This window comes from Musca domestica, unplaced genomic scaffold (assembly GCF_030504385.1).
Source record: "Musca domestica strain aabys unplaced genomic scaffold, Musca_domestica.polishedcontigs.V.1.1 26, whole genome shotgun sequence".
Lineage (NCBI taxonomy): Eukaryota > Metazoa > Arthropoda > Insecta > Diptera > Muscidae > Musca > Musca domestica.
Window position 1 is genome coordinate 11,408,293 of NW_026712283.1, and position 26,675 is coordinate 11,434,967.

The window sequence follows — 26,675 nt, forward strand, 5'->3', positions numbered from 1 at the left end:
AACAATTTTTACCAAAATTTATCACAATAGGTCAAACCATTGGACCAATAAAAAGGTAAGGTAGAGCTCCCAGCTGATTAAATGTTTTTCTAAGTGAGCCCAACCTCTGCCAATTTTGCGTATGAATTTGTTGTTTTGAAAAATAAAAACAAAATATTTTTAAAACGAATGATTAGGAGAAACTTAAATTGTGGGGTGCGCATTAATAATATTAACCAGATTTGCCATGGAATTGAAAGATTGAACACTTTAGGAGCAGGTACATAAAAAGCTTGAAGTCATGGCTAGGCATATTAATGTCAAATTATAAGGGAAAACGACGGCAGGATTTTAATGCGGCTTTGTAATTCCTTTATGAAATGTCACAAAATATGCCCAGCCATGACTTCAAGCTTCTTATGTACTTGCTCCCTTAGGATCATATTTTTGAGAGAACATCCAGGCATTCCATTCATCTTTCGCGCTATTTGACTCGTTTTAGAAATGAATAAAAAATATCAAATAAATGCCTATAATTTGGAATAATTCTGACAGGAATCGGGCATAGCCTCAGGGCTGTATTTCTGCAGTTTTACGAAGCTGTTCCACCTCCTAATTGTACCATAGGTCAAACTACGAATTCAAATTGAAATTTTAAAATTTTCTCAAGTAAAACTTAAGACGTGGGTACATAAGCAGCTTGAAACCTTATCATGGCATATTTTGTGAAATATCATAGAGGGATGCCAGAGCCGCATTTGAATCCTGCCTTCGTTCTTCCTCATAAAGGCAAAGTATTCAGCATTTACATCATGTAACGCTATACCAAAATTAAGGGAATATTTTTTAAATTTTGGCATAGTTCGGGTTGACCGAACTTAATTCTATTTTTTTCCTTTTTCGAGTTGGCAACCCTGGATTTGTATTAGGCCACAATAAGAAAACGACAACAAAAATAGTCTTCAAAATATTTCGCGTGACAGAAACCCTCAAATGCACCGCAGCCAGGGATGGGCAGAGGTATATCCACAGCCAATGTTTGTTTGTTTTTTGTGATTTGGTTATTTGAGCTGTTGACCTTATATGGGGGGTGGTTCCGAAGATCTTTTATTATTACAAAAATATTTGGATGTGTGAAATTTGAAGAGAATCAGATGCTTATTTAGCATTTTATGAAAGATATAATTTTTCCAAATTTTAAAATACCAGACAAAGTGGTATGATTCGTCCCATCTTCACATCAGATTTTGTGTTGATAGAAATATTGGGATTTGCGAAATTCAAGAAGGATCGGATGCTTATTTCGCATTTTATGAGCATTTTGGTTATGTTGACAGCTTTGTGGGAGAGATACCAGAAGTAGTAGTCCGATGTATTTCATCTTCACACTAAATCTTGTGTTAATAGAAAAATTGAGGTGCGGAAAAGTTGAAGAGAATCGGGTACTTATTTCGCATTTCATGAGATATATAATTACTCTGACATTTTGACCCGCTGTGGGGGAGGTACTAGAAGGAGTGGAGCAATATAATCCATCTTCACACGAGCTCATGCAATAATAGAATTATTAGGATGTGCCGAGTTTGAAAGGAATCGGATGCTTATTTGCATTTAATGAACATTTTGGTCATTCGAAATGTTGACCCCTTTGCGGGGGAGGCACCATAAGGAATAGTCCGATGTAATCAATTTTCACACCATATATTGCGTCGATAAAAATATTGGGATGTGCGAAATTTAAAAATGATCGGATGCTAATTTCGCATATTATGAGAGTTATAATTATACAAAATTTTGACCCCTTTGTGGGGGAGGTACCAGAAAGAGTGGTCCGATATATTTCATATTCACACCAGATCTTGTATTGGAAAAAATATTGGGATGTGTGAAATGTGAAAAGAATTGGGTGCTAATTTCGTATTTCATGAGAGTTATAATTATTCAAAATTTTGACCCCAAAAGGGGTAGTCTGATATATTTTATCTTCACATCAGCTCATCCGCTGATAGAAATACTATAATGTGTGAAGTTTTGAATAGAATCGAAAGCTTATTCTCCATTTTATAAGAATTTTGGTTATTCTAAATTTTGATCCTCTTGTAGGGGAGGTACCAGAAGGAGGGAGCCGATATATACCATCTTTGCGCAAGATCTTGTGTTGATATAAATTTTGCGAAGTGCTAAGTTAAAAAGGGATCAGATGTTAATTTCGAATTTTATGTGGGTATAAATAATTCAACAATTTAACCTCTTTGTGGGGCAGGTACCAGAAAGAGTGGTCCGATATATTCCATCTTCGTAGCAGATCTTGTGTAAGTAGAAATATTGCGATGTGCGAAATTTGAAGAAAATCGGATACATCTTTCGCATTTTATGAAGATCATAATTTTGAATAAATGTTGACACCTTTGTGGGGCAGGTACTAGAAAGAGTGGGACGATATATTCCATCTTCACAATAGATCTTCTGTTGGTAGGAATATTGAGATGTGCGAAATGTGAAGACAATCACATTCTTATTTCACATCTTATTAGTAATTGTCCGCTGTTTCGTCAGCGAAAAAAAAACATTTAAATTTTAGATTCGTCCCAGAAGTCAGTGTTAGGCCTTTTTAGTACTCAAAATTCCCAATTTAAAATTTAAAACTTTTCGTACAATTACAGTACACATTTCGAAAATCACCTCAATATCTCAATTCCAGATACCAACAGAGACCTCAATATCAAATTTTAGAATTCCAGCCCCATCCCTTCACCCAATACCAAATTTAGTACCATTTAGTACTTTTCGTGCAAATAAAAGACGCCCCAATTTCAACCAAAATCATTTTCATATCTCATTTCCAGATACCCACAGAGACCTCAATGTCAAATTTAAGGATTCTAATCCTATCCCTTCACCTAATGCCAAATTTAGTACCATTCAGTACTTTTCGTACAATTGCAGTACACATTTATAAAATTGTATTTTTCGTACAATAACAGTACACATTTCCAAAACCACCTCCATATCTCAATTCCAGATATCAACAGAGACCTCAATATCAAATTTGAGGATTTCAGCCCTATTCCTTCGCCCAATACCAAATTTAGTACTTTTCGTACAAATGTAGGACGCATTTCCAAACCACCGCTAAATCTCGGACCCAAATACCATTAGTAATCTAAATATCAAATTTTTGAATTTTAGCCTATCCCTTCACCCAATACAAAATTTAGTACCATTTAGTACTTTTTGTACAATAATAGTACACATTTCCAAAACCTCCTCCATATGCCCAGGTTACATATGAACAGGGACTCTAATTTCAAATTTAAGAATTCAAGCACTATCTGTCCAATCGATACCAAATTGTACCAAATATAGTACCATTTAGTACTTTTCGTACAAATAAAGGATGCATTTCCAAAACACCGCTAAATCTCTGATACAAATACCATTAAGAAACGTAAATATAAATTTTCAAAATTTACAATACCAAATTTTGTACCATTTAGTACTTTTTGTCCAATTACAGTACACATTTCCAAAACCACCTCATATCTCAATTCCAGATACTTACAGAGACCTCATTATCAAATTTGAGCATTCCTGCCCTATCTCTTCATCCAATACCAAATTTAATACCATTTGGTACTTTTCGTACAAGCAAAGGATGCATTTCCAAAACACCGCCAAATCTTAGACACAGATACCATTAAGAAATCTAAATATCAAACTTCAGAATAGTATCTTATCCCATCACCCAGTACCAAATTTTGCACTATTTAGTACTTTTTGTACAACAATAGTACACATTTTCGAAACCACCTCCATATGTCCAGGCTACACATGAACATGAACCACATGACCCTGAAACCAAATTTCAGATTTCAAGCACTATCTGTTCACCCAATACCAAATTGTACCAAATATAGTACTATTTAGTACTTTTCGTGCACTTGTAGTACAAAACCACAAACCAACCATACACAGGGGCCACGATATAAAATTTTAAAATTCCAGCCTCAGCCGTTCAGCCTAAACCAAACTAAGTACCAAATTAAGTACCATTTAGTAGAATTCGTACTTCTTAGTACACTTTTTTTCAAAACCAAATTTCAAGTTTTTTGCTCCATCTAGTTAAAATGACGCATTCTATTGTGAAATTTTAAAAAAGATCTATTTATGACCTACAAGTACCAAAAAAGTACAGCAGTAATCAATAACTCCCATCCCTGGCCACTACTTATCTTGTTGTCCTCTTTTTCCCAATTTATCAAATAAACATGTTGTGCTTCATAAAAGTGCGTGTCAAACTATTACAAACCAGCAAAGCCTAAAGCGGACCAAAAAAAAAAAAAAACTACGGCGTTTTCAAAACAAAGTGAATTTAAAAATAAAAATCCACCCCCTATTTTTTTGTGTTCCTATTTCATTTTTTTATTGTCTTTTGCAGATGTCAAACTCATATTAAGTGAATTGAATATAAAAAAACAACAACAACTACTACTACTTGAATAAAAAATATTGAAAATAACAAAAAAATTAAAAAAATCAAAAAATCAAAACCAAAATAAATTCAATTTTTTTCTGTTATTTGTGAATGTGTTTTGTGTTTGTCGCGTCAGATTTACGTACGTATCGTCGTCGTTTTGTTGTGTGATAATCACATTTGGCTCTCTTCTCGAAGAATAAAAAACGGAAGAGAATAAAAGAAAACAAAATCTTAAATTGTGAAACAAAATTCTTTCAATCTCCAAAAATAAAAACCTGCAAAAGGAATCCAAAAATTCTTCTAAATGTAATTAATGCAAATCAATCTGTTGTCATCGTCTTGTAATTGTTGTAATTGTCCCCGTACCCCCCAGGAGAATCATTAGTATCACTACTACTACGACTACTACCAGACAACAAAATGACCACAGAAATCCAGGAGAAATTCAGCGATCACATTAAACCCCATCAACAACAGCATAAATCCGCCAGTGGCAATGGACGTGCCGTCGATGAGGGCGGAGGAGGAGGCGGAGGCGGTGGCAAGACACAAATGCCAGCTGCAACAACCACAACAGCGGAACCCCAAACGCCCTCTGAAATCAGCAACAACATGTTGTTGGCGACAACGACAAATGACGCAGGCGCTAATGAATGCTCAAGCAGCAGTGATATTTTGGATGCCACCACTCCAAACATGAAATCCAAAACCAAATCCAAATTAATTTTGGCAAACAATAACAACAACAACAACAAAAAATGTCAACAATTGCTGCAAACATCTGATGCCGAAGAAGGTTTCCTTTCCACCTCTCCGGACAGCGCCAACGAGGAATTGTTGCTGACCAGCAAATCGAACAAACATCAATCTGGCAACAATGAAAATGAACTCAAAACCAAGAATAACGAACAAACTGTAATATCCTCCACCGGTGGTGGTGGTGCGGTTACCAACCCCACTGGTGTTGCCCCACCCTTGCCCCCGCCCTCCATATACAATTGCAGCAATCCCAAGGATTGTGTCAATATCAAACACATTTTGGAGTCCTTTAAGGCCCCCCTGTCGGAGGAGCAAGCCTGGGCTTTACTCTATCAATTTATGTCCTTATATCGTCGTGTCGCCGCCACCGGGCAGAGGCACATTTTCAATGACTTGGAAATACCTGAGTCTATGGAAAATATGAGCTTACATCGTGATGGCAGAGTCCACTGCAGCTGGAGTGAGGTGGAACGCAAGAAACGTGAAAGGGTTTTGCAAGAGCAACGCCAGCATCAGCAGGAAGCCGAACAGAGTGGTGAGTGTTAGATTTAAGAAAAAAAAATCGGAAAAATGGACTGATTTTCAAAATTTCATATTTAGCACTATTTTGTACTTTTTGTACAGTTATAGAACACATTTCCGAAAACCACCTTCATATCTCAATGCCAGGTCTTAACAGACCCCTCAATATCAAATGTGAGAATTTCAGCTCTATTCCTTCACTCAATAACAAATTTAGTACCATTTTGTACTTTTCGTAAAATAAAGGACGCATTCTAAAACCATAGCCAAATTTCAAACACAGATACCAGCAGTTATCTAAACATGAAATTTCAGAATTTTATCTCTACTTTTTCACCCAGTACCAAATACACCATTTGGTACAATTATAGTACACATTTCCAAAACCACCTCCATATATCTAGGATACACATGAACTGCGACACTTTTATCAAATTTGTTTAGATTTCAAGTGCCATCAGTTCACTAAATACGAAATATAGTACTATTTAGTACTTTTCTTGCACTTGTATTTCTCAAATCCACCTATTTATCACAAATCAACCATCAACAGGGACTGTTCCACATTTAGTACCATTCAGTACCTTTCGTACAAATATAGGACACATTTCCAAATCATCGTCAAATTTTAAATACAGAGCCATCAGTAATCTAAATGTCAAATATCAGAATTTTATCTCTATCCCATCACCCAATACCAAATTTAGTACTTTTCGTACAAATATAGTACGCATTCCGAAACCATAGCCAAATCTCAAACACAGACACCATCACTGTACTCTAAATATCAAACTTCAGAATTTTATATCAATCCCTTCGCCCAATAACAAATATGGTACCATTTAGTACTTTTCGTACAATTTTTGGTACACCTTTTTAACAAGATGGACCCCCGTACAAAATTTCAACATTTCAGCTTTATCCTTCACCCAAAAGCAAACTGGCGCAAATTTAGTAACATTTAGTACTTATTGTACAAATACAGAACGCATTTCCAAGCCACCGCCAAATCTCAAACACAGACACCATCAGTACTCTAAACATCAAATTTCAGAATTTTATCTCTACCCCTTCATCTAAACCACAGTCATATGTCCAGGCTATCCTTGAACAGTGACCCTAATACCAAATTTCAGATTTCAAGCACTATCTGCTCACCCAATACCAATACCCAATACCGTACCAGATATAGTACTATTTAGTACTTGTCGTCCACTTGTAGTATACATTTTTAAAGCCACCTCTTTATCACACCCATACCACCAACATTTCAGCTTTATCCTTAACCCAAAACCAAACTGTTCCAAATTTAGTACTATTTAGTACTTATTGTACAAATATAGGACACATTACCAAACCACTGCCAAATCTCAAACACAGATACCATCAGAAATCTAAATGTCAAATTTCGGGATTGCAGTTCTATCCCTTCGCCCAATACCTAATATAGTACCATTCAATAGTATCCGTACGATTATAGTGCACATTTCCGAAACCATCTGCCTATGTCCAGGCTACATATGAACGGCGATCCTTATACAAATTTTCAGGTTTCTAAAACTCTCAAATAAACTTCTCAAACTAATTTCAAAAATTTCTTCCATATCCCAATCATAGACCCCGCCAGTAAATTCAAATTTTAGAATTCCAACTCCATCCGTTCCTCCAAATACAAATTGTACTAATTTTAGTACGGTTTAGAACTTTTCGTGTACATGAGCACACACTTCCAAAACTTCCTAGTTACATCGACTCTACTTCTCAACTTTGATTCCCATTCCAAATATATAAATACGAAATAGTACCAAATCTTGTACATTTTAGTACTTTTTCTACACTTATAGTGCGAATTTTCAAAAAAACCCTTTGGTACATCTATCATTCTAGCTCTACTGTTTCCTCTAATAAAATATCGGTTAGTAGCTTTTAATTATTTTCTAGTATGAATTTGCAAAAACCCAGTAACCAAAAGTGACCCTCGCCTAAATTTTCAAGATACTAGCTTTAGCCGTTCTGTCTGGGCGATGATGAATCGTTAAGTCAGTCAAATTCTTTACTCTTTAACAATATGAATTGGGATTTTTCCTTTTTCGGAAAGAATATTAGGAAAAGGCTAGAAATCGTTCAGATTCTACTCATACCGAGTGTTCTCTTAGTTTATTGTACCCCTCAGCCATGTGGCTGAAGAGGAGAGATATATCATTTTATACGGCCAAAACGTGCCTCATCGAAATAACGGTTTTAGAATCTAGGTCTCTTTGGTCTCATACTCTTCGATCACACCCGTGACCAGAGCACAGAGGTGTCTAGAGCTACAAAATGCTTTGTCGAATTGGGTAGATACTGAAACTCTCTCCAGCGCGGATAGAAAAAGAAACCGACAATATTTTATTTCCTATGTCGCTCGAATAAGAGCGAGCTTTGTCTATTCTCAAGAGAATGTAAAATCCATCAGAGATCGTTCTTATTCTGCTCTTATCGAGTATTCTTTTAGTTTATTATACCCTCCACCATAGTATGGAGGGTATATTATGTTTGTCATTCCGTTTGTAACACCCCGAAATAAAAATTCTATGTCGATTTAGTGATTTCCGTCCGTCTGTGGAAATCACTCTAGCTTCCGAATGAAGTTAAGTAGCTTGATAAAATTTTACTCAAATGTGTATTATGTCTGCAGAACTTTTGGAGTGTAGGTCCACGTTTTAGTATAGCCCCCACATAATGGTACCTCCCTATATTCGGTATTTTTGTGGTTTAAGCGACATTATTCATCGGAATTGTTTGAAATTCGGTATTTGAAGTTCGTAATTGGTACTACAGCCTAGAACAGAAATTTGTCTATGCAGGCCCACGTCTTCGTATAGCCCCCATCTAATGGTACATCCCGATATTCAATATTTTTATGATTTAAGCGACACTATTCACCGGATTTGTTTCAAATTTGACATTTGAAGTTCGTAATGGGTACTACAGCCTAGGACAGAAATTTGTCTGTGCAGGCCCACATCTTCGTATAGCCTCCATATAACGGTACTTCCCGCTGTTCGGTATTTTGATGATTTTTAGCGACATTATTCACCGGAATTGTTTCAAATTTGGTATTTGAAGTTCGTAAAGGATACTACAGTCTATGCCTAAGAATTTCGTATGCAGGTCCACGCATTCATATAGCCCCCATATAACGCTAACTCCCGATATTTGGTACTTTGATGATTTTATCGACATAATTCACCGGAATTGTTTTAAATTTGTCATTTGAAGTTCGAAATAAGTACTATAGCCTAGGACAGAAATTTGTCTGTGCAGGTCCACGTCTTCGTATAGCCTCCATATAGCGGTAACTCCCGATATTCGGTAATTTGATGATTTTAGCGACATTATTTACCGGAATTGTTTGAGATGTCGTATTTGAAGTTCGTAATGGGTACTACAGCCTAGGACAGAAATTTATCTGTGCAGGTCCACGTCTTCGTATAGCCTCCATAGAACGGTAACTCTAACTGAATATAAACAGATTTTTATCAAGTTTCACATTTTAGTATTGACTTTTGGCAAAAGTGGCCTATGCAAGTCCACGTCGTCGTATAGAGCCTAATTTAACGGTTATATTTGGTATTTTTAAGATTTCAGCAGAATTTTTAATAAATTATATTTTTTGAAAATTGTCAAAATCGATCCAAATGGTGGAGGATATTTAAAGATCGGCCCGGCCGAACTTACTGCTTTCTAACTTGTTTTTATATTAAATTGATTTTTTCACTCGTGGTGTAAAAAAAATATCCTATTGGGAGCATTTCGACTGCCACTCCTTTTTTCAAACAGAAGAACTCGCGAGGTAGCTCTCACATAAACTCAAGGGACTTAAGAACACATTTCATGTAAAACTTATACTCTTTCAACACTTCAGAGTATTTTTCACTTGAGATTAAAAGAGAACAAATCGGATCTGTGGACTTATTAAAAAAAATTATCCCAACAAGATTTTATGTGAAATGTTTGGCGTTAGTGGGTTTTTATTTCCCTGCTCTATTATCAGCAGTTCGACTATTGTGTCTGGGGTATATTGGAAAGCAAGGTTGACACTAAAAAATACCAAAGTGACGATCACCTCAAGTAAGCGCTTCGCCGGGAATGGGCCATAATACTGCAGAGCAACATTCGGGCAGCGTGTGGCGAATTTATTGGCCTTTTGAAGGCCATAATTGGTTCTAAAGGTGATCAAATCGAACAAATCTAAACTTATTCTAAATTTTGATGCTATTTCTGACATTTTTTGCTTTAATTCAATAAAATTTAAAAATTATGGCGTTTGACTATGTTGCAGTTTTTTTTATCTCACCCTGTATGTGTAGGTTTATGACTCGCTCTGACCTGTTGTTATTCCTTTTGTTTATTAACAGGAAATTATCTCAATTCTTGTTCGGTGGTTAAGTGAGACATTAACTCAATTTCATTTGTTGTTGTTGCTGTCGTTGTTGTTGCCGCTTGCATGTTGGTCATTATGAGGATCATACGAACAACTCGCATCGCATTACCGGCTAATGGACTGCAATTTAATAAAATACAGGGTGAAAATATTTTGATTTCTTCATTGGGCGGGTATGGCTTACACCGAGCTTCTGGCATAATAACTTTCAAAAAAAGATTCGGATATGAATGGGGTTTTTTATTTTTTGGTTCGTTTTCTTTCTTCTAAATAGCTAGGCTATGTTGGCATTTATTTCAGACCTGATCCCCTCTGCTTTTTTTGGTTTGCTTTAACGACGGATCATATGATGAAATTTATGTTTTTCCGGTTTTAATTTCATGTATAAATTACCACTTAATTTTTATAATGAGACCTGTGCCACAATTTCTTTGGCTTTTGAGCGGATGGATTGTTGATGTTGCTCTCTGCCGGTTTTATTTTTATTTTCGTGTAAAAGAAAAATCTTTAAGAAATTTTAATTGCCCACAGATGTGAGTGTGTTTGTGTGTGTGATTGTAAACTCGGGCATTGTTAATTTGTTCAGGTTGTAGTTTTTTTGTTAAGAAAATCTAAACTGTCCAGTTGGGGTTACGCACCTTACAACAAAATACTTTTCTAATACGAATTTCATAGTGAAAACCCCAAATAGCCAACCTGTTTCTGGTTTGAATGGAGGGTTATCAATTTTTTGTGGTCAAACCGGAGACAATGAAAATGAAAGTCTCAATGCAATGAAAGCAAGAGTGCAGCAGCAGCAACAGCCTCAACTCCATATGCAGACGAGGCCAATTTTCGAGAGGTATCACCTTTCCCGACAAAAATAAATAACAAATTATGTTAAATATCATAAATCATTTCTTAGTCGAACTGATTAAACGAAAACGAAACAAAATTTGGTCCAAGGCATGGTGTTGCAGAAGCTACCACAGCAGCCAATACAAGTTGCCTGCCTCAGAGCTGGGCAAGCCGAATGACAACATTTACAAAAACATTTATCATTTCGAAACAAAAGGGAAAGGTGTTGTTTATTCTTCTTCACCCGAATTTTTGGGAATACTGCGGAGTGACGAGGGGGAAAAACTGTATTCTGACACATATTTTGTTTCGTTCTCTTGTCCCAATTTATCAGAGAGAAAACATAACTGGTAACTGGTATGGTAATTTATATTCTTAATTTTCTGATATTCATTCAGATTGAGAGCTTCCATGAAATTGAAATTGAAAGAAGATAAGCAGAAGGTTTTGAAAAAGTGAAAATTCTTTAATGAAAAATTATGGCTTTTTGTTTTGGAATTCCACTTTTGTCTCCAAAAAAGGAAAGTGATACCTTTCAATGGGAGGCTAAATTGAAATAAATGAGGGGCAGATGTTCTGGGATGGAATAAATGAATTTGACAAAAAAAATTAATAAATAAGGAGAAGATGGAGGTCCTCTACTGTACATTAGATGGGAATTGAGGTCATCAGCTCCACAGTAGATGGTGATTGAGGTCATCTACTCTATATGGATGGCCATTGAGGTCATCTACTCTACCGTAGATGGCCATTGAGATCATCTACTCTGCCGTAGATGGCCATTGAGGTCATCTACTCTACCGTAGATGGCCATTGAGGTCATCTATTCATCCGTAGATGGCCATTGAGGTCATCTACTCTAGAGTAGATGGCCACTGAGGTCATCTACTCTGCCGTAGATGGCCATTGGGGTCATCTACTCTACCGTAGATGGCCGTTGGGGTCATTTACTCTACCGTAGATGGCCATTGAGGTCATCTACTCTACCGTAGATGGCCATTGAGGTCATCTACTCTACCGTAGATGGCCATTGAGGTCATCTACTCTACCGTAGATGGCCATTGAGGTCATATACTCTACCGTAGATGGCCATTGAGGTCATCTACTCTACCGTAGATGGCCACTGAGGTAATCTACTTTACCGTAGATGACCACTGAGGGCATCTACTTTACCGTAGATGGTCATTAGATCATCTATTCTACTGTAGATGACCATTGAGTTCATCTACTCTACCGTAGACGGCCATTGAGGTTATTTATTCTACCGTAGATGGAAACTGAGGTCATCTACTTTACCGTAGATGGCCATTGAGGTCATCTACTCTACTGTAGATGGTCATTGAGGGCATTTACTCTACTGTAGATGGCTATTGAGGTCATCTACTCTTCAGTAGATGGCCACTGAGGTTAATTTATTTAGAGTAGATGACTACTGAGGTCATCTCCTCTACAGTAGATGGCCATTAAAGTCATCTACTATTTTTTTATATTTGTCTAGCTCGCCCTTCTCCCACCATTTTTATTTATGCCACCTGTTGCCAATTTATTAGAAAAAGGCTCCTCATGGAAATAGTAAATTTAAACAGATTTCCATAGGAATCGAATGGCTACAATTGATGAGGCGGATGTTCTGCCTAAAATGCTTACTCCACTCTACACCACCAGCATACAAATCTAGCACACAGGTTGCATGGTTGCCTTTAGCGATCTCTATCTATGACCAGTTTATTTTGTGAAGCTGTGGTATGGTATTCGTGGATTTCATTGCCTATGAATGGCATTTCTCTGGGGAAAGACAGGCAAAAGTGCAACATCGCACAGGTTTGAAAGCCTTTTGTTTTTTGGCCAATACGATTTATTTTGTTGTTTCTTTTTTTTTGGGAAAGTCTGGTAAGACTCACCCAAGCCTAAATGGTCATTAATTGTTCGGTATCGTCGTTGGGTTTTTGTTTTTGTTATTGTGTTGTGGTTTGTGATAGATCACTTTTAGAAAAAAAAAAATTCACAACAAAAACAAAAATAAGAAAAAGAATCCGTTTCATTGTTTGGTTGCAGCAACAAGTGTTTGACTTGCACTGAGCGCCCAGCTTTGTTGTTCTGTTCTGTTGTTCCATCAATTCCCAAGTCTTATGACCAAATTTGTTTGGATTTTTTTTGTTTCGTTTCTATGCACCTTTCAAATTATCGGCGGCTTCTCTTTGTTTGGAGACCATGAAGATTTTTGTCTATTTCGATTTTCCTCACTTAACAACAATTTTCGATGGTTTTCATTGTCAGATGTAAATTATTTGTGGGTAATGTTCTTTTGTTTTGTGCCATTGTTGTTGTTAATGTTTTTGGAAATTTTCCCAAAAAGGGTCTAAGTGCAGTGATTTACAATTAAAAGAGGTGTCAGTTATTCTCTTCTCAAAATTGGAAATAAATTTCCATGCTTTTAACAAGTCATTAAAGGTTTATCGATAGTCATTTTATTATCCACTTAAAGATCTGAGGTCTTTGAATTGACTTCGGAGGTTGGGGAAGTCATGGAACCATGGAGGTGCGAGTTTTTTTAATTATCATGAGAGGAATGAAGGTCAGTACCTAAATAACATTAAAATGCGGCATTTTTGTGAGTTAACATTTTTCAGCGGTCATGTGTAGGGTGCATGACTTTGCTGACCATATACTGTAGAGTAGATGACCTTAGTGGTCGTCTACTGGAGAGTAGATAACCTCAGTGGCCATCTACGTTAGAGTAGATAACCTCCGTGGAGATCTATGGTGGAGTAGATGACCTCGTGGTCTTCTACGGTGGGGTAGATAACCTCAGTGGTCGTCTACTGCGGAGTAGATGACCTTAGAGGTCGTCTACAGTGAAGTAGATGACCTCAGTGGTCGTCTATGGTGGAGTAGATGAGTTCAGTGGTCGCTTAGATGACCTCAGTGGTCGTCTACGGTGGAGTAGATGACCTCAGTGGTCATTTACGGTGGAGTAGATGAGCTCAGTGGTGGTTTACGGTGGAGTAGATGACCTCAGTGGTCGTCTACTATAGAGTAGAGAACTTCAGTGGTCGTCTATGGTGGAGTAGATGACCTCGTGGTCTTCTACGGTGGGGTAGATAACCTCAGTGGTCGTCTACTGTGGAGTAGATGACCTTAGAGGTCGTCTACGGTGAAGTAGATGACCTCAGTGGTCGTCTATGGTGGAGTAGATGAGTTCAGTGGTCGCTTAGATGACCTCAGTGGTCGTCTACGGTGGAGTAGATGACCTCAGTGGTCATTTACGGTGGAGTAGATGAGCTCAGTGGTGGTTTACGGTGGAGTAGATGACCTCAGTGGTCGTCTACTATAGAGTAGAGAACTTCAGTGGTCGTCTACGGTGGAGTAGATGACCTCAGTGGTCGTCTACGGTGGAGTAGATGACCTCAGTGGTCGTCTACGGTGGAGTAGATGAGCTTAGTGGTCGTTTACGGTGGAGTAGATGACCTCAGTTGTCGTCTACGGTGGAGTAGATGACCTCAGTCGTCGTCTACGGAGGAGTAGATGACCTAAGTGGTCGTCTACGGTGCAGTAGATGAACCCAGTGGTCGTCTACTATAGAGTAGAGAACTTCAGTGGTCGTCTACGGTGGAGTAGATGACCTCAGTGGTCGTCTACGGTGGAGTAGATGACCTCAGTGGTCGTCTACGGTGGAGTAGATGAGCTTAGTGGTCGTTTACGGTGGAGTAGATGACCTAAGTGGTCGTCTACGGTGCAGTAGATGAACCCAGTGGTCGTCTACTATAGAGTAGAGAACTTCAGTGGTCGTCTACGGTGGAGTAGATGACCTCAGTGGTCGTCTACGGTGGAGTAGATGAGCTCAGTGGTCGTTTACGGTGGAGTAGATGACCCCAGTGGTCGTCTACGGTGGAGTAAGTGACCTCAGTGGTCGTCTACGGTGGAGTAGATGACCTCAGTGGACGTCTTCGGTGGAGTAGATGATCTCAGTGGTCGTCTATGGTGGAGTAGATGACCTCAGTGGTCTTCTACGGTGGAGAAGACCTCAGTTGTCTTCTACGGTGGAGTAGATGACCACAGCGGTCGTCTACTGTAGAGTAGATGACCTCAGTGGTCGTCTACGGTGGAGTAGATGGCCTAAGTGATCGTCTGTGGTAGAGTAGATGACTTCAGTGGTCGTCTACGGAGGAGTAGATGACTTCAGTGTTCGTCTACGGTGCAGTAGATGACTTCAGTGTTCGTCTACGGTGCAGTAGATGACACCTACTTAACATTGCAGTATTAAAAATATATATTTTCCAGCTTAGCCACCTTTTGCAAAACAAAATCGCAGTCCATATGTCTTTGCTATCTGTAATGGGGTCAATTGAAGTTTAAAGCTTAACTAATTTATTTGATTTGGAGGCAGTGGAAAACAAACAACTAAACCACAACAAATACAACTACAACACCAAATAATAGCTACAGGGGAAAACATGCAACGGGGATCTGATGTCTGCCATGCACTTGGCAAATATGTTTGATCAAATTGTAGGAATAGCAACAACAACACTCTCAACAAAATAAACAACAAATAAAAAGCTAAGTAAATTTAAATGAAAAACATTATGTTCACAACGGCAACAGAAACAACAACAACGGCGGAGATATAAAACGTTACATGTTTGTTGCTTGTTTGTCAATTCCCTCGGCAAATTGCAGATTTTCATTTAGAGAGAGAGAGAGACAGACTGGCCAACGCTCGAAACATTAAACCGCAATAAAAATGTTCACAGTTAAGGTCATTCATTTACCTCCCGAGTCACTCAATGTGTTGTTGTAGACACTGGCAATGTTTGTTGTTGTTTTATGTTATTTGTTTTTGTTTGCTTGTTTGTTTGTTTTAATATCACTGACCCAAAGACCCAATGAAACGTTGTATCATTTCGATGGAGAGAAGAAAAAAACGAAAAGCCAAAACAGAAGACATCGAATGCATGCCCACACAGAGAAGAGTCCCAAAGGCCACGTTAAGAAATATTTGTTAAAAAAAATTGAGTGGAAAGGAAAATTTTCTTATTTTTTGTTGGGGTCGTTTTTCTTCGACAATGAAAATAGAAAAAAATTATCAACATTTTAATGGGTCTTTAATCATCACGCTCCGATCACTTTCACTCCGATGGGAAACAAGCAAAAATAATGGAATGCCGTTGTTATTCTTCTGTCATTACTTTGACCCATCATTTACAACATAGTAGCTGGTCCCAGCAGTTGTCTGTGGATGGTAGATGTTCAAAATGTAGGAGTAGGTGACCTCAGTGGCCATCTACTGTGGAGTAGGTGACCTCAGTGGTCATCTACTGTGGAGTAGGTGACCTCAGTGGCCATCTACTGCAGAGTAGATGACCTCAGTGGCCATCTACTGTAGAGTAGATGACCTCAGTGGCCATCTACTGCAGAGTAGATGTCCTCAGTGGCCTTCCCTTGCAGAATAGATGACCTCAGTAGCCATATACTGTGGAGTAGAAGACCTCAGTGGCCATCTACTGTAGGGTGGGTGACCTCAGTGGCCATCTACTGTAGAGTAAATGACCTCAGTGGCTATCTACTGTAGAGTAGATGACCTCAGTGGCCATGAACTCTACAGTAGATGACCTCAGTGGCCAACTACTCCAGAGTAGATGACCTCAGTGGCCATCTACTCTAGAGTAGATGACCTCAGTGGCCATCTGCTATAGCGAAGATGACCTGATTGGCCACCAACTGTAGCGAAGATGACCTCAGTAGCTATCTACTGTAGGGTAGATGACCTCAGTAGCCATCTACTGTAGGGTAGATGACCTGGGTGGCCATCAACTGTGGAGTAGACGACCTCAGTAGCTATCTACTGTAGGGTAGATGACCTCAGTAGCCATCAACTGTGGAGTAGATGACCTCAGTTACCATCAACTGTGGAGTAGATGACCTCAGTTACCATCAACTGTAGAGTAGATGACCTCAATGGCCATCAACTGTGGAGTAGATGACCTCAGTAGCTATCTACTGTAGGGTAGATGACCTCAGTAGCCATCTACTGTAGGGTAGATGACCTGGGTGGCCATCTACAGTAGAGTAGATGACCTCAGTGGTCATCTACTGTAAAGTACATGATCTCAGTGGCTATCTACGGTAGAGTAGATGACCTCAGTGGCCATCTACGTTAGAGTAGATGACCTCAATGGCCCTCTACGTTAGAGTAGATGACTTCAGTGGCCATCTACGGTAGAGTAGATGACTTCAATGGCCATCTACTGTAGAGTAGATGACCTCAGTGGCCATCTACTGCAGAGTAGATGACCTCAGTGGCCATCTACTGCAGAGTAGATGCCCTTAGTGGCCTTCCCTTGCAGAATAGATGACCTCAGTGGCCATCTACTGTAGAATATATGGCCTCAGTGTCATTGTCTATTATCTGTCTTTTATGGAAAAATTGCAATCTCCAGGAATTATTTATTTTTCCAAAATTATAAAAAAAATGTATCAATATTGAATACCGGAAATGTTAGAACAGTTAAATTCCCACCTTGGCCTGAGATTAACATTGGCAACAAATTGCTCAGCTCCGTTCTGTTATTTTCCACCACCACCAACAATTAATGTTTAACTCAATCAATGGTGATCGTACAGATTACAGTCATTTCCACCGCACACAATTCCCCCGTCAATTCGATGATCAGCTATTGATCGAACATGAGAAACGCCTCGATTCTATGTTAAAATCATTTCCGTTTCACGAGGCTATCATCAATGGGTTCTTGCCGGTTTGTTTCTTCGTTTTGTTCGTCGCTTTAATCATCCGCGTCATCATCCAGTTTATCCATCGATGAGAAGCCATTAAGACGAACGTTTTATGGCCAACAGTTATTATGAATGGACCGAACGGAATGAATGACGGACAACTGCAGTGCAGATGAGTGAAAGAATGAATGAGAATTGTTAGCAAATGGGATGGACGGACAGACAGACTTCTTGGATGGATAAATGGTTGGACATATGGCGTTGGCCGCATCGCATCGCATCAAAATAAAACAAAACATTAACATATCACAAACGAACGCATTTTCTCACAAAAACCCCACACAGACACATACGTTTAGAAATTTTTCTCACCAACATCGCCATAGGTGTCGGAAAGTCGTAATGAATGACCATTCATAGCCATAGAATCCAGCCATGGCCAGCACCATCTGAACAGTTAGAGTTATGTAAAGATGCTTATTCTGTTTCCACGTTTCGATTTCTTCTTATTCGTCGTCTTCTTCTCACACACCCCATCATCTGCTAATGCATTTTTTAGAAAAGTTTATGAGCTAACCGATCACCAGAGCCTGTCTGCCTACCAAACGGCAATATTCTGATTGGTATTAAACTGGTCGGCAAAAGATCTGAAGGCGGCGATTACTTAAGAAGTAGTTAAAAGTCACACATTACGATATGGTGGCGGTGTGGTCACTTCTGATTAGCCGGCTAGCAGGTGTTATTGGAAGTAAGGTAGATCGTCAATGGAACAGGTTGATTTCTGGTTGGTAATGGATTTGAGAAAAATAGACTTGGATTTTTTTCCATAGAAAAAAATCGACTTGGATGAAAATGTTCAGTCTCAGTTACTGGGGGTATTTTTTTGAAAAAAATCCGGGAGGGATCTGCTTAGATTAGATGACCTCAATTGTAATCTAGCGGAGAGTAGATGGCCCCAGTTCTCATCTACGAGAGAGTAGATGACCCCAGTTGCCATCTATGGGAGAGTATATGACCCCAGTTGCCATCTACGGGAGACTACATGACCCCTGTTGTCGTCTACGGGAAAGTACAAGACCCAGATATCATCTATTGGAGAGTAGATGACCCAGATATCATCTATTGGAGAGTAGATGACCTCAGTTGTCATCCACTGGAGAGTTGATGACCCCAGTTTTCATCTACGGGGGAGTAGATGACCCCAGTTTTCATCTACGGTAGAGTAGATGACCTCTGTTGCCATCTACGGTAGAGTAGATGACCTCCGTTGTCATCTACGGTAGAGTAGATGACCTCTGTTGTCATCTACGGTAGAGTAGATGACCTCTGTTGTCATCTACGGTAGAGTAGATGACCTCTGTTGCCATCTACGGTAGAGTAGATGACCTCTGTTGCCATCTACGGTAGAGTAGATGACCTCTGTTGCCATCTACGGTAGAGTAGATGATCCCAGTTGTCATCTACGGTAGAGTTGATAACCTCTGTTGTCATCTACGGTAGAGTAGATGACCTCTGTTGCCATCTACGGTAGAGTAGATGACCTCTGTTGTCATCTACGGCAGAGTAGATGACATCTGTTGTCATCTACGGCAGAGTAGATGACATCTGTTGTCATCTACGGCAGAGAAGATGACCTTTGTTGTCATCTACGGTAGATTAGATTACCTCTTTTGTCATCTACGGTAGAGTAGATGACCCCAGTTGTCCTTTGTTCTTTTGAGGCATTTTTTCTATAGAAAATTTTCCGTCCTCAGTTTCTGAGGCATTCTATAAAAGAATATCATTATTCTCTTAGAAAATCATTCGGCTTCACGGACTGAGACATTCTCCAACTTCCTAATTTCCACCCAAACTTCCTATTTTGGTTAACTTAAATATAGACAATTTTCTCATTGTCCTTTGAACTCCCTGCCACAAAAACTTAACCATTGACGTAAATGGTCTACCATGGCAAGAACATATGTTTTCTGTGTGTGCGTGTAGAGAGGCATATATACACATTCAACTGACATAGCGCCATTATAATTTGTAACAGTAGTTCAGAATTTTGTGCATCATGAAATTGGAGCGCTCTCTAGCTCTCTCTCTTTCACCCATGGACCCTGCGTTGTGCGTAAATAGCGCGTAAGGATGTGTTGGGTTTGTTTTTATTTTTGTTTTGTTCCTTCGTTCAAATTTTTGAAGGTCAAAGGACATGCGCTGTGACGATGTTGATGATGAATAGTTTGCTGAGGTTTAGCTTGTTTTTGTATTGTCATAGGTTATGTGTCAGTGTTATGACAATGGGTATGTTCAGTGAATACAAGAGAGAGAGAGCACATGGGTGAATATGAGAGAGAATAACATTGGTCTATTGGATGTTAGTAAAATGTCCTCAGAATATTTGATTTAATCAAACAGATGATGATGTTGCATCTGGTTGAAGTTCAAGTTCAATTACAAGGATGTGTTCTTGAAAATGTCCGAAGCAATGTAACGCATGGAGATTAAAGAAATTTTTTTATTGCAATTGAAATACAACATTTTTCCTTTTTTCTGCAGAATAATAATTAAAATTGAAAGATTCTATTGAGAAGTTGGAAAAAATCTCTGATTGGTTTTATAACCTAAATGGCGCCCCACGTGGGGAAGAGACAAAGTGCATAATGTAGTAAACAATGTTCCTATTAAAGAAATACTAATGATTATTTAACGCGACAATTTTTTTCTAAACTTAAGGGCGTCATACGAAAATTATTGACCTATACAGGGTGAGATAAAAAAACTGCAACAAAGTCAAACATCTTAATTTTTACATTTTTTTTAAATTTAATTGAATGAAAGCAAAAAATGTCGGAAATAGTATCAGATTTAAGAATAAGTTCAAATTTGTTCGAATTGGCCACCTTTGACACGAATTATGGCCTTCACACAGCCAATGAAACCGTCACACGCTGCCAAAATGTTGCTCTGCGGTATTTTAGCCCATGTCCGGCGAAGCGCTTGCTTGAGGTGACCGACACTTTCGTATTTTTTAGTGCCAACCTTGCTCCAGACACAATAGTCCAACGGTTTGGTATCCGGAGATTTTTTTGTGCGCTGGAAATGAAGCGAGGAACCTCGGCATTCGGCATTTATTCTGATGCCACGGTTGATTAATTAGACCGTGTGGCGGCCCACACCATCAATATGGCCGGCGCTTGTGTTCTGGTGACCAACCAAAGGTGCACATTTTCAACTGCTGGACAACAAATTTTTTCTCATCGGAGAAAACCAAAAATCGGCAGTTCACCACTTTCGGCCAACCAAACCACTCTTTAGCTCTTTTGAGTCTATTTTCTTTCAGTTGCGGTGTAAGTTCTTGCACTTTTTTGAATTTCAATGGCTTTCCCCTAGCTCGTTTTTCAATATTTGGCGAATGGAATGTTCCGATATGTTCAGCCCGCGAGCCATTTTTCGGTCACTGCGACGCGGTTTTCGATCAAGTCGCTTCTTTACTTTTCTAACCATTTCTGCTGTTTCAAGAATCTATTATTTTTCATTTTTTTGGGATTTTATAAAAGAAAAATCGTTTATCGTAGTAAAAACTTTTACATTCTTGCAATTCTGGAGCAGACCGATAATATCAAAAAATATTTATATTTATATTAATATTCCTCTAAATCCCTGATAATTTTTAATTTGTCCTGGCATTTGAAATAAAAACAAATTTTCTTTGTTATTTCTTTTCATTTGTCTTCGAATCGATTATTTAATTTCATTTATTTTTATCCAATTGCAATATAATATCTTATCAGGTGTACGAACCGACTGCACAGACAATAACCAAAAACGCTCGGGGTTTTAAAAATATATATTGTGTCATGATATAAATTTGACTTCATTACATTATTTATTGCCAAAGCAAAAAAAAATTAATAAATTGGAATTTAAATCAAAACAAGTTATCTTGGAAGAGAATTGAAACAGAAAAAAAAAATAATCAAAATAATAAATACAATAAACATGAGCCGCAAAGGCACCGCAAAATACACAAGGTGGAGTTGTGTGACCCGAAAAAAAAGAAAAAATCATTTTGATAAAATGTGGATGTTGTACTAAAGCTTCTTCATGCAGTTTCAGTTTCATCGGTTTCTGTTAATGATACATGGAAAATTGTTTATGCCTTTCCACCCTCTAGTAATTTTTGGGGTATATAAGAAACCTTTAAGCTGAACTGGCGCACAATGTGGAAACAAATAAGGGAGCCATGGGTCGACCATAACACAGTGTACAGGGTGAGATGAAAAAAGTGCAACCAACTTCAGACTGCTGTCATTTCTAAGCCACTCGTCCGACAGCTGTTAAAATTATTCCAGTGACAGCTCATTATATTGTTTACAAGCGTACAAAAGCATTTTGGAGAGAATTTTCCAGAAAAAAAGTTATTTTTGACGGAGGAATTCAATCGTGATAGAGTGATTTCTTTATATTTAGCTGGAAAACAACAAATGGATATCGTTAGAGCACTTCAGCATTTAAATGTGAATAAATCTTTTGTGTCTCGTACCATCGCTCGTTACCGTGATACTGGTAGCGTAGCCCGACGTCAAGGAAGTGGATGGAAGAAAAAAGCAACACCAGCAGAAATGGTTCGAAAGTGATGGTGATGGTGTGGGCCGCCATAACAGCCGATGGTCGCTCTCCGCTCGTATTAATCGACCATGGCAACGGAATAAATGTTGAATATTATCGCGAAAATATTCTGGAGGGTGTATTAAGGCCTTGGGCACCCAAACATTTTGGCCGCAGACCTCTCCGGATACCAATCCGATGGACTATTGGGTCGGGAGTGTTTTGGAAAGCAAGTTTTGCACTAAAAAATACCAAAGTCTCGATCATTTAATAAATTTTAAAATAATTTAATAATTAATTTTAAAAAATGTTAAATTATGGCTTTTGACTTTGTTATCAGTTTTTTGTATCTCAGCCTGTATAATCAAGGACCTCCTGACCCAGAATTAAAAAAAAATATTTGCAGGATCTTCTTACCTAAAATCGTGAATTACTAAACAAAAAATGTCAGTGTACTCTGACCCAAATACTTAAGAAGCTCCTAACAGCGAAGAACTTCCTATCGAATAATCATACATTTTGTTTGAAAAAAATCCCGATTTTTTTAGCAACTTCCTTCTGTGACATACGGTTTTTTAAAAAAAAAACAACAAAAATAGAGCTTTTTAAGGATAATTTCTGACTTTTTTAAACGTCTTCGTATAGCCCCATATACCCGTACCTCCCTATATTCGGTATTTTGACGAGTTTAGTTACAATACTCACCGAAATTGTTTAAGATGTCGTATTTGAAGTTCGTAATGGATGCTACAGTCTATGACAGGAAATTGTCTATGCTGGTCCAGGTCTTCGCACAGCTCCGATATAACGGTACCTCCCTATATACGATATTTTGACGATTTTAGCTACATTATTCACCGTTTATTTCATGTTCCGAATTTGAATTTGGAAATTTGTTTTTGAAAGATAATTATAATCAGAAATATATATATTTGGCGCCCAACGTTCTTTGTTTAGAAATGAAAGTTCCCTACGTGGAACTCCGAGCAAACACATATTTTAATCATTATTTAAATATTTGCAGCTAAATAAGTAATTTTTGCCAAAATGAACATTATTTATCGATATTTATCGATTAAATACATTAAGTTAAAGTGGCGCCCAACGTGGCAACCAATTTAAAAGTCCACGGAAATTATTAAATGTATTTTGAGGAAAATAAATGTGGTCGATAACAATATTTTGAAAAGAAAATCCTATCGATTAGTACAGAAAATATTGTCGATAACAATGTTTTTATAGAAAATTATTGCCGATAACAATGTTTTCTATAGAAAATCTTGTCGATAACAAGATATTTTCTAGAGAAAACCTTGTCGTTAACAATACGTTTTCTATAGAAAATTTTATCGATAACAATATTTTCTATAAAAAATATATTGTCGATAACAATACATTTTTCTGCAGAAAATCTTATCGATAACAAGACATTTTCTACAGAAATCTTAGCGATAACAATATTTTCGGAAGGAAATCTTGTCGATTATAATATAACTAAAAAATCAAAGTGGCGCCCAACGTAGGGCACGAATCGAAACATGTACCACCAAATGAGTAATTCACACCCAAAACGCTATTCTCTTTCGATCGATCTTTACCCAAATGAGGTCATTCATTTGCCCAGAGCATGCTTATCACTGAGGGAAGTCCAATCGACATTTATGCTACTGTTACTTTTTATGGCTTTCTTTTGCAAACAAGCTATATGGCTTGTCCGATATTGTGCTATTTATTTATAATTTATTTTTCAATTGCTTTCGAAAAACAAAACGAAGAAACGAACTGTTATCGCCACAATATTGCAGCACTAAAGTTAGGAGTAGTTGCACAATTGTAGCGTCAGTTATTGACGCCATCGTCGTCAATACTTGTCGCTCGACGTTGAAAAGCGCCATCAACACTTCAAAGGAAGGCACCTACCCACCTACCACACTTTTGCAATGCTGCAATTCATTTAAAAAAAGCCGGTATTTTGAATAACAGTACGTTTTTCTTCGTTTTTGCCTTTTTTGTTTGGCTTTGCCGTTTTTCCTTCACTTAACTTTTGGCTAATTGTTTGCTAACGCTTTATTTACGCATAACTCTTCATGGAAAATGCCAATTTGCAACAAAAAGAAAAAAAAACTTGCAAAGCAGTTGTTGAAAGTTTTCAAAAGAAGAGGGGGGTAACCGTTACATTGCTAAACTGTTGTGGCATGCACCTCTCTCTCAATCGTAGGCTAATTGCATATTCCCAATGCGTACCAAACGAAGGCTGTACAGCTATTTAAATTATATCACATTTGTTTCGAAGCTATTATTTAATTCCCGCTTTTCCTTCTGGGATTTACCTCTGTTGTTTTGTTACTTCTTTTCTTTTCGTTTTCTGGGCATGTATGTGTGCGATTATTTTACAATCATGTTTCGTTTTATTAGCCCACAGCTGACTTTTGTTCCCTTTTCTTGCAGCCTACTTTGTTTTTTCGCGAGGAGAGTGTGATTCATATGCATAGAGTTTTTAATTTATTCCTACAACTAGCAGCTCTGGAAACCGATAAGATAAGTTATTGAACCGGGTGCAAAGAAAAAACAAAAAATAATGATAGTAGTGTTGATTTCCTACATTTCTTTTGTGCATTCTCATTTCATGTCTTAATTTTTAAAAATAATCAAAATTCGATTATCAGTAGAAAAAGTTTCTGCAAGGAAAATCAATGATGGAAAATATATCCTCCATACAAAATAGAGAATAGAAAATATTGTTATCGGCAGGGTGTTTGTAGAAAATAATGTTATCCACAAGATTTTCTATAGAAAATAATATTATCGGCAATATTTAATATCAAAATTATTGTTATCGACAATATATTTTTTTATAGAAAATATTGTTATCGACGAGATTTTCCCTGGAAAATATTGTCGTCGCCAAGATTTTCCTTATAAAAATATTGTTATCGACAAGATTTTCCTTACAAAATATAGTTATCGACAGGATTTTCTATGGAAAATATTGTTACCGGCAAGATTTTCCATAGGAAATATAGTTATCGATGAGATTTTCAATAGAAAATATTGTTGTCGAAAAGATTTTTTATAGAAAATTTTGTTATCAACAATATTTTCTATAAGAAATTTTGTTTTGAACAGATTTTCTATGGAAAATTTTCTTATAGAACAGATTTTCTGTAGATAATTATCGAACAGATTTTCTATAGAAAATATTGTTATCGACAAGATTTTCTATAGAAAATATTGTTATCGACAAGATATTGTTATCGGAAAGATTTTCTATAGAAAATGTTGTTATCGGAAAGATTTTCTATAATAAATATTGTTATCGACAATATTTTCTATAGAAAATATTGTTATCGACAATATTTTCTATAGAAAATATTGTTATCGACAACATTTTCTATAGAAAATATTGTTATCGACAACATTTTCTATAGAAAATATTGTTATCGACAACACTTTCTATAGAAAATATTGTTATCGGCAACATTTTCAATAGAAAATATTGTTATCGGCAACATTTTCAATAGAAAATATTGTTATCGGCAACATTTTCTATAGAAAATATTGTTATCGGCAACATTTTCTATAGAAAATATTGTTATCGGCAACATTTTCTATAGAAAATATTGTTATCGGCAACATTTTCTATAGAAAATATTGTTATCGGCAACATTTTCTATAGAAAATATTTTTATCGACAAGATTTTCTATAGAAAATATTTTTATCGACATGATTTTCTATAGAAAATATTGTTATCGACAATATTTTCTATAGAAAATATTGTTATCGACAACATTTTCTATAGAAAATATTGTTATCGACAACATTTTCTATAGAAAATATTGTTATCGACAACATTTTCTATAGAAAATATTGTTATCGGCAAGATTTTCTATAGAAAATATTTTTATCGACAAGTTTTTCTATAGAAAATATTGTTATCGACAAGTTTTTCTATAGAAAATATTGTTATCGACAAGTTTTTCTATAGAAAATATTGTTATCGACAAGTTTTTCTATAGAAAATATTGTTATCGACAAGTTTTTCTATAGAAAATATTGTTATCGACAAGTTTTTCTATAGAAAATATTGTTATCGGCACCATTTACTATAGAAAATAATGTTATCGACATGATTTTCTATAGAAAATATTGTTATCGACAGGATTAACGATAGGATTTTCTATAGAAACTATTGCTATCGACAGGATTTGCTATAGGAAATATTGTTATCGACAAGACTTTCGATAGGGACATTTTTATTATCAATAACGATATTTTCTATTTGAAATGTTATCGATAACAATATTTTCTTTGGAAAATGTTATCGATAACAATATTCTCTATGAAAA

General features: G+C 37.2%; 1 protein-coding gene across 2 annotated transcripts in view; it reads left to right on the forward strand.

Annotated features, from left to right (window-relative positions):
- Positions 1 to 4,483: 4,483 nt before the first annotated feature.
- The window catches only part of LOC101888548 (protein spire), a 189,690-nt gene continuing 167,498 nt past the window's right edge, over positions 4,484 to 26,675 (forward strand). Inside the window, exon 1 of one of the 2 annotated variants that reach the window (XM_059123917.1) lies at positions 4,484 to 5,750. In XM_059123917.1, coding sequence (XP_058979900.1) covers positions 4,877 to 5,750 — 874 coding nt within the window. In that variant the 5' untranslated portion in view covers positions 4,484 to 4,876. The remainder of the gene's footprint in view (positions 5,751 to 26,675) is intronic. The other variant, XM_059123918.1, reaches the window with a different exon arrangement.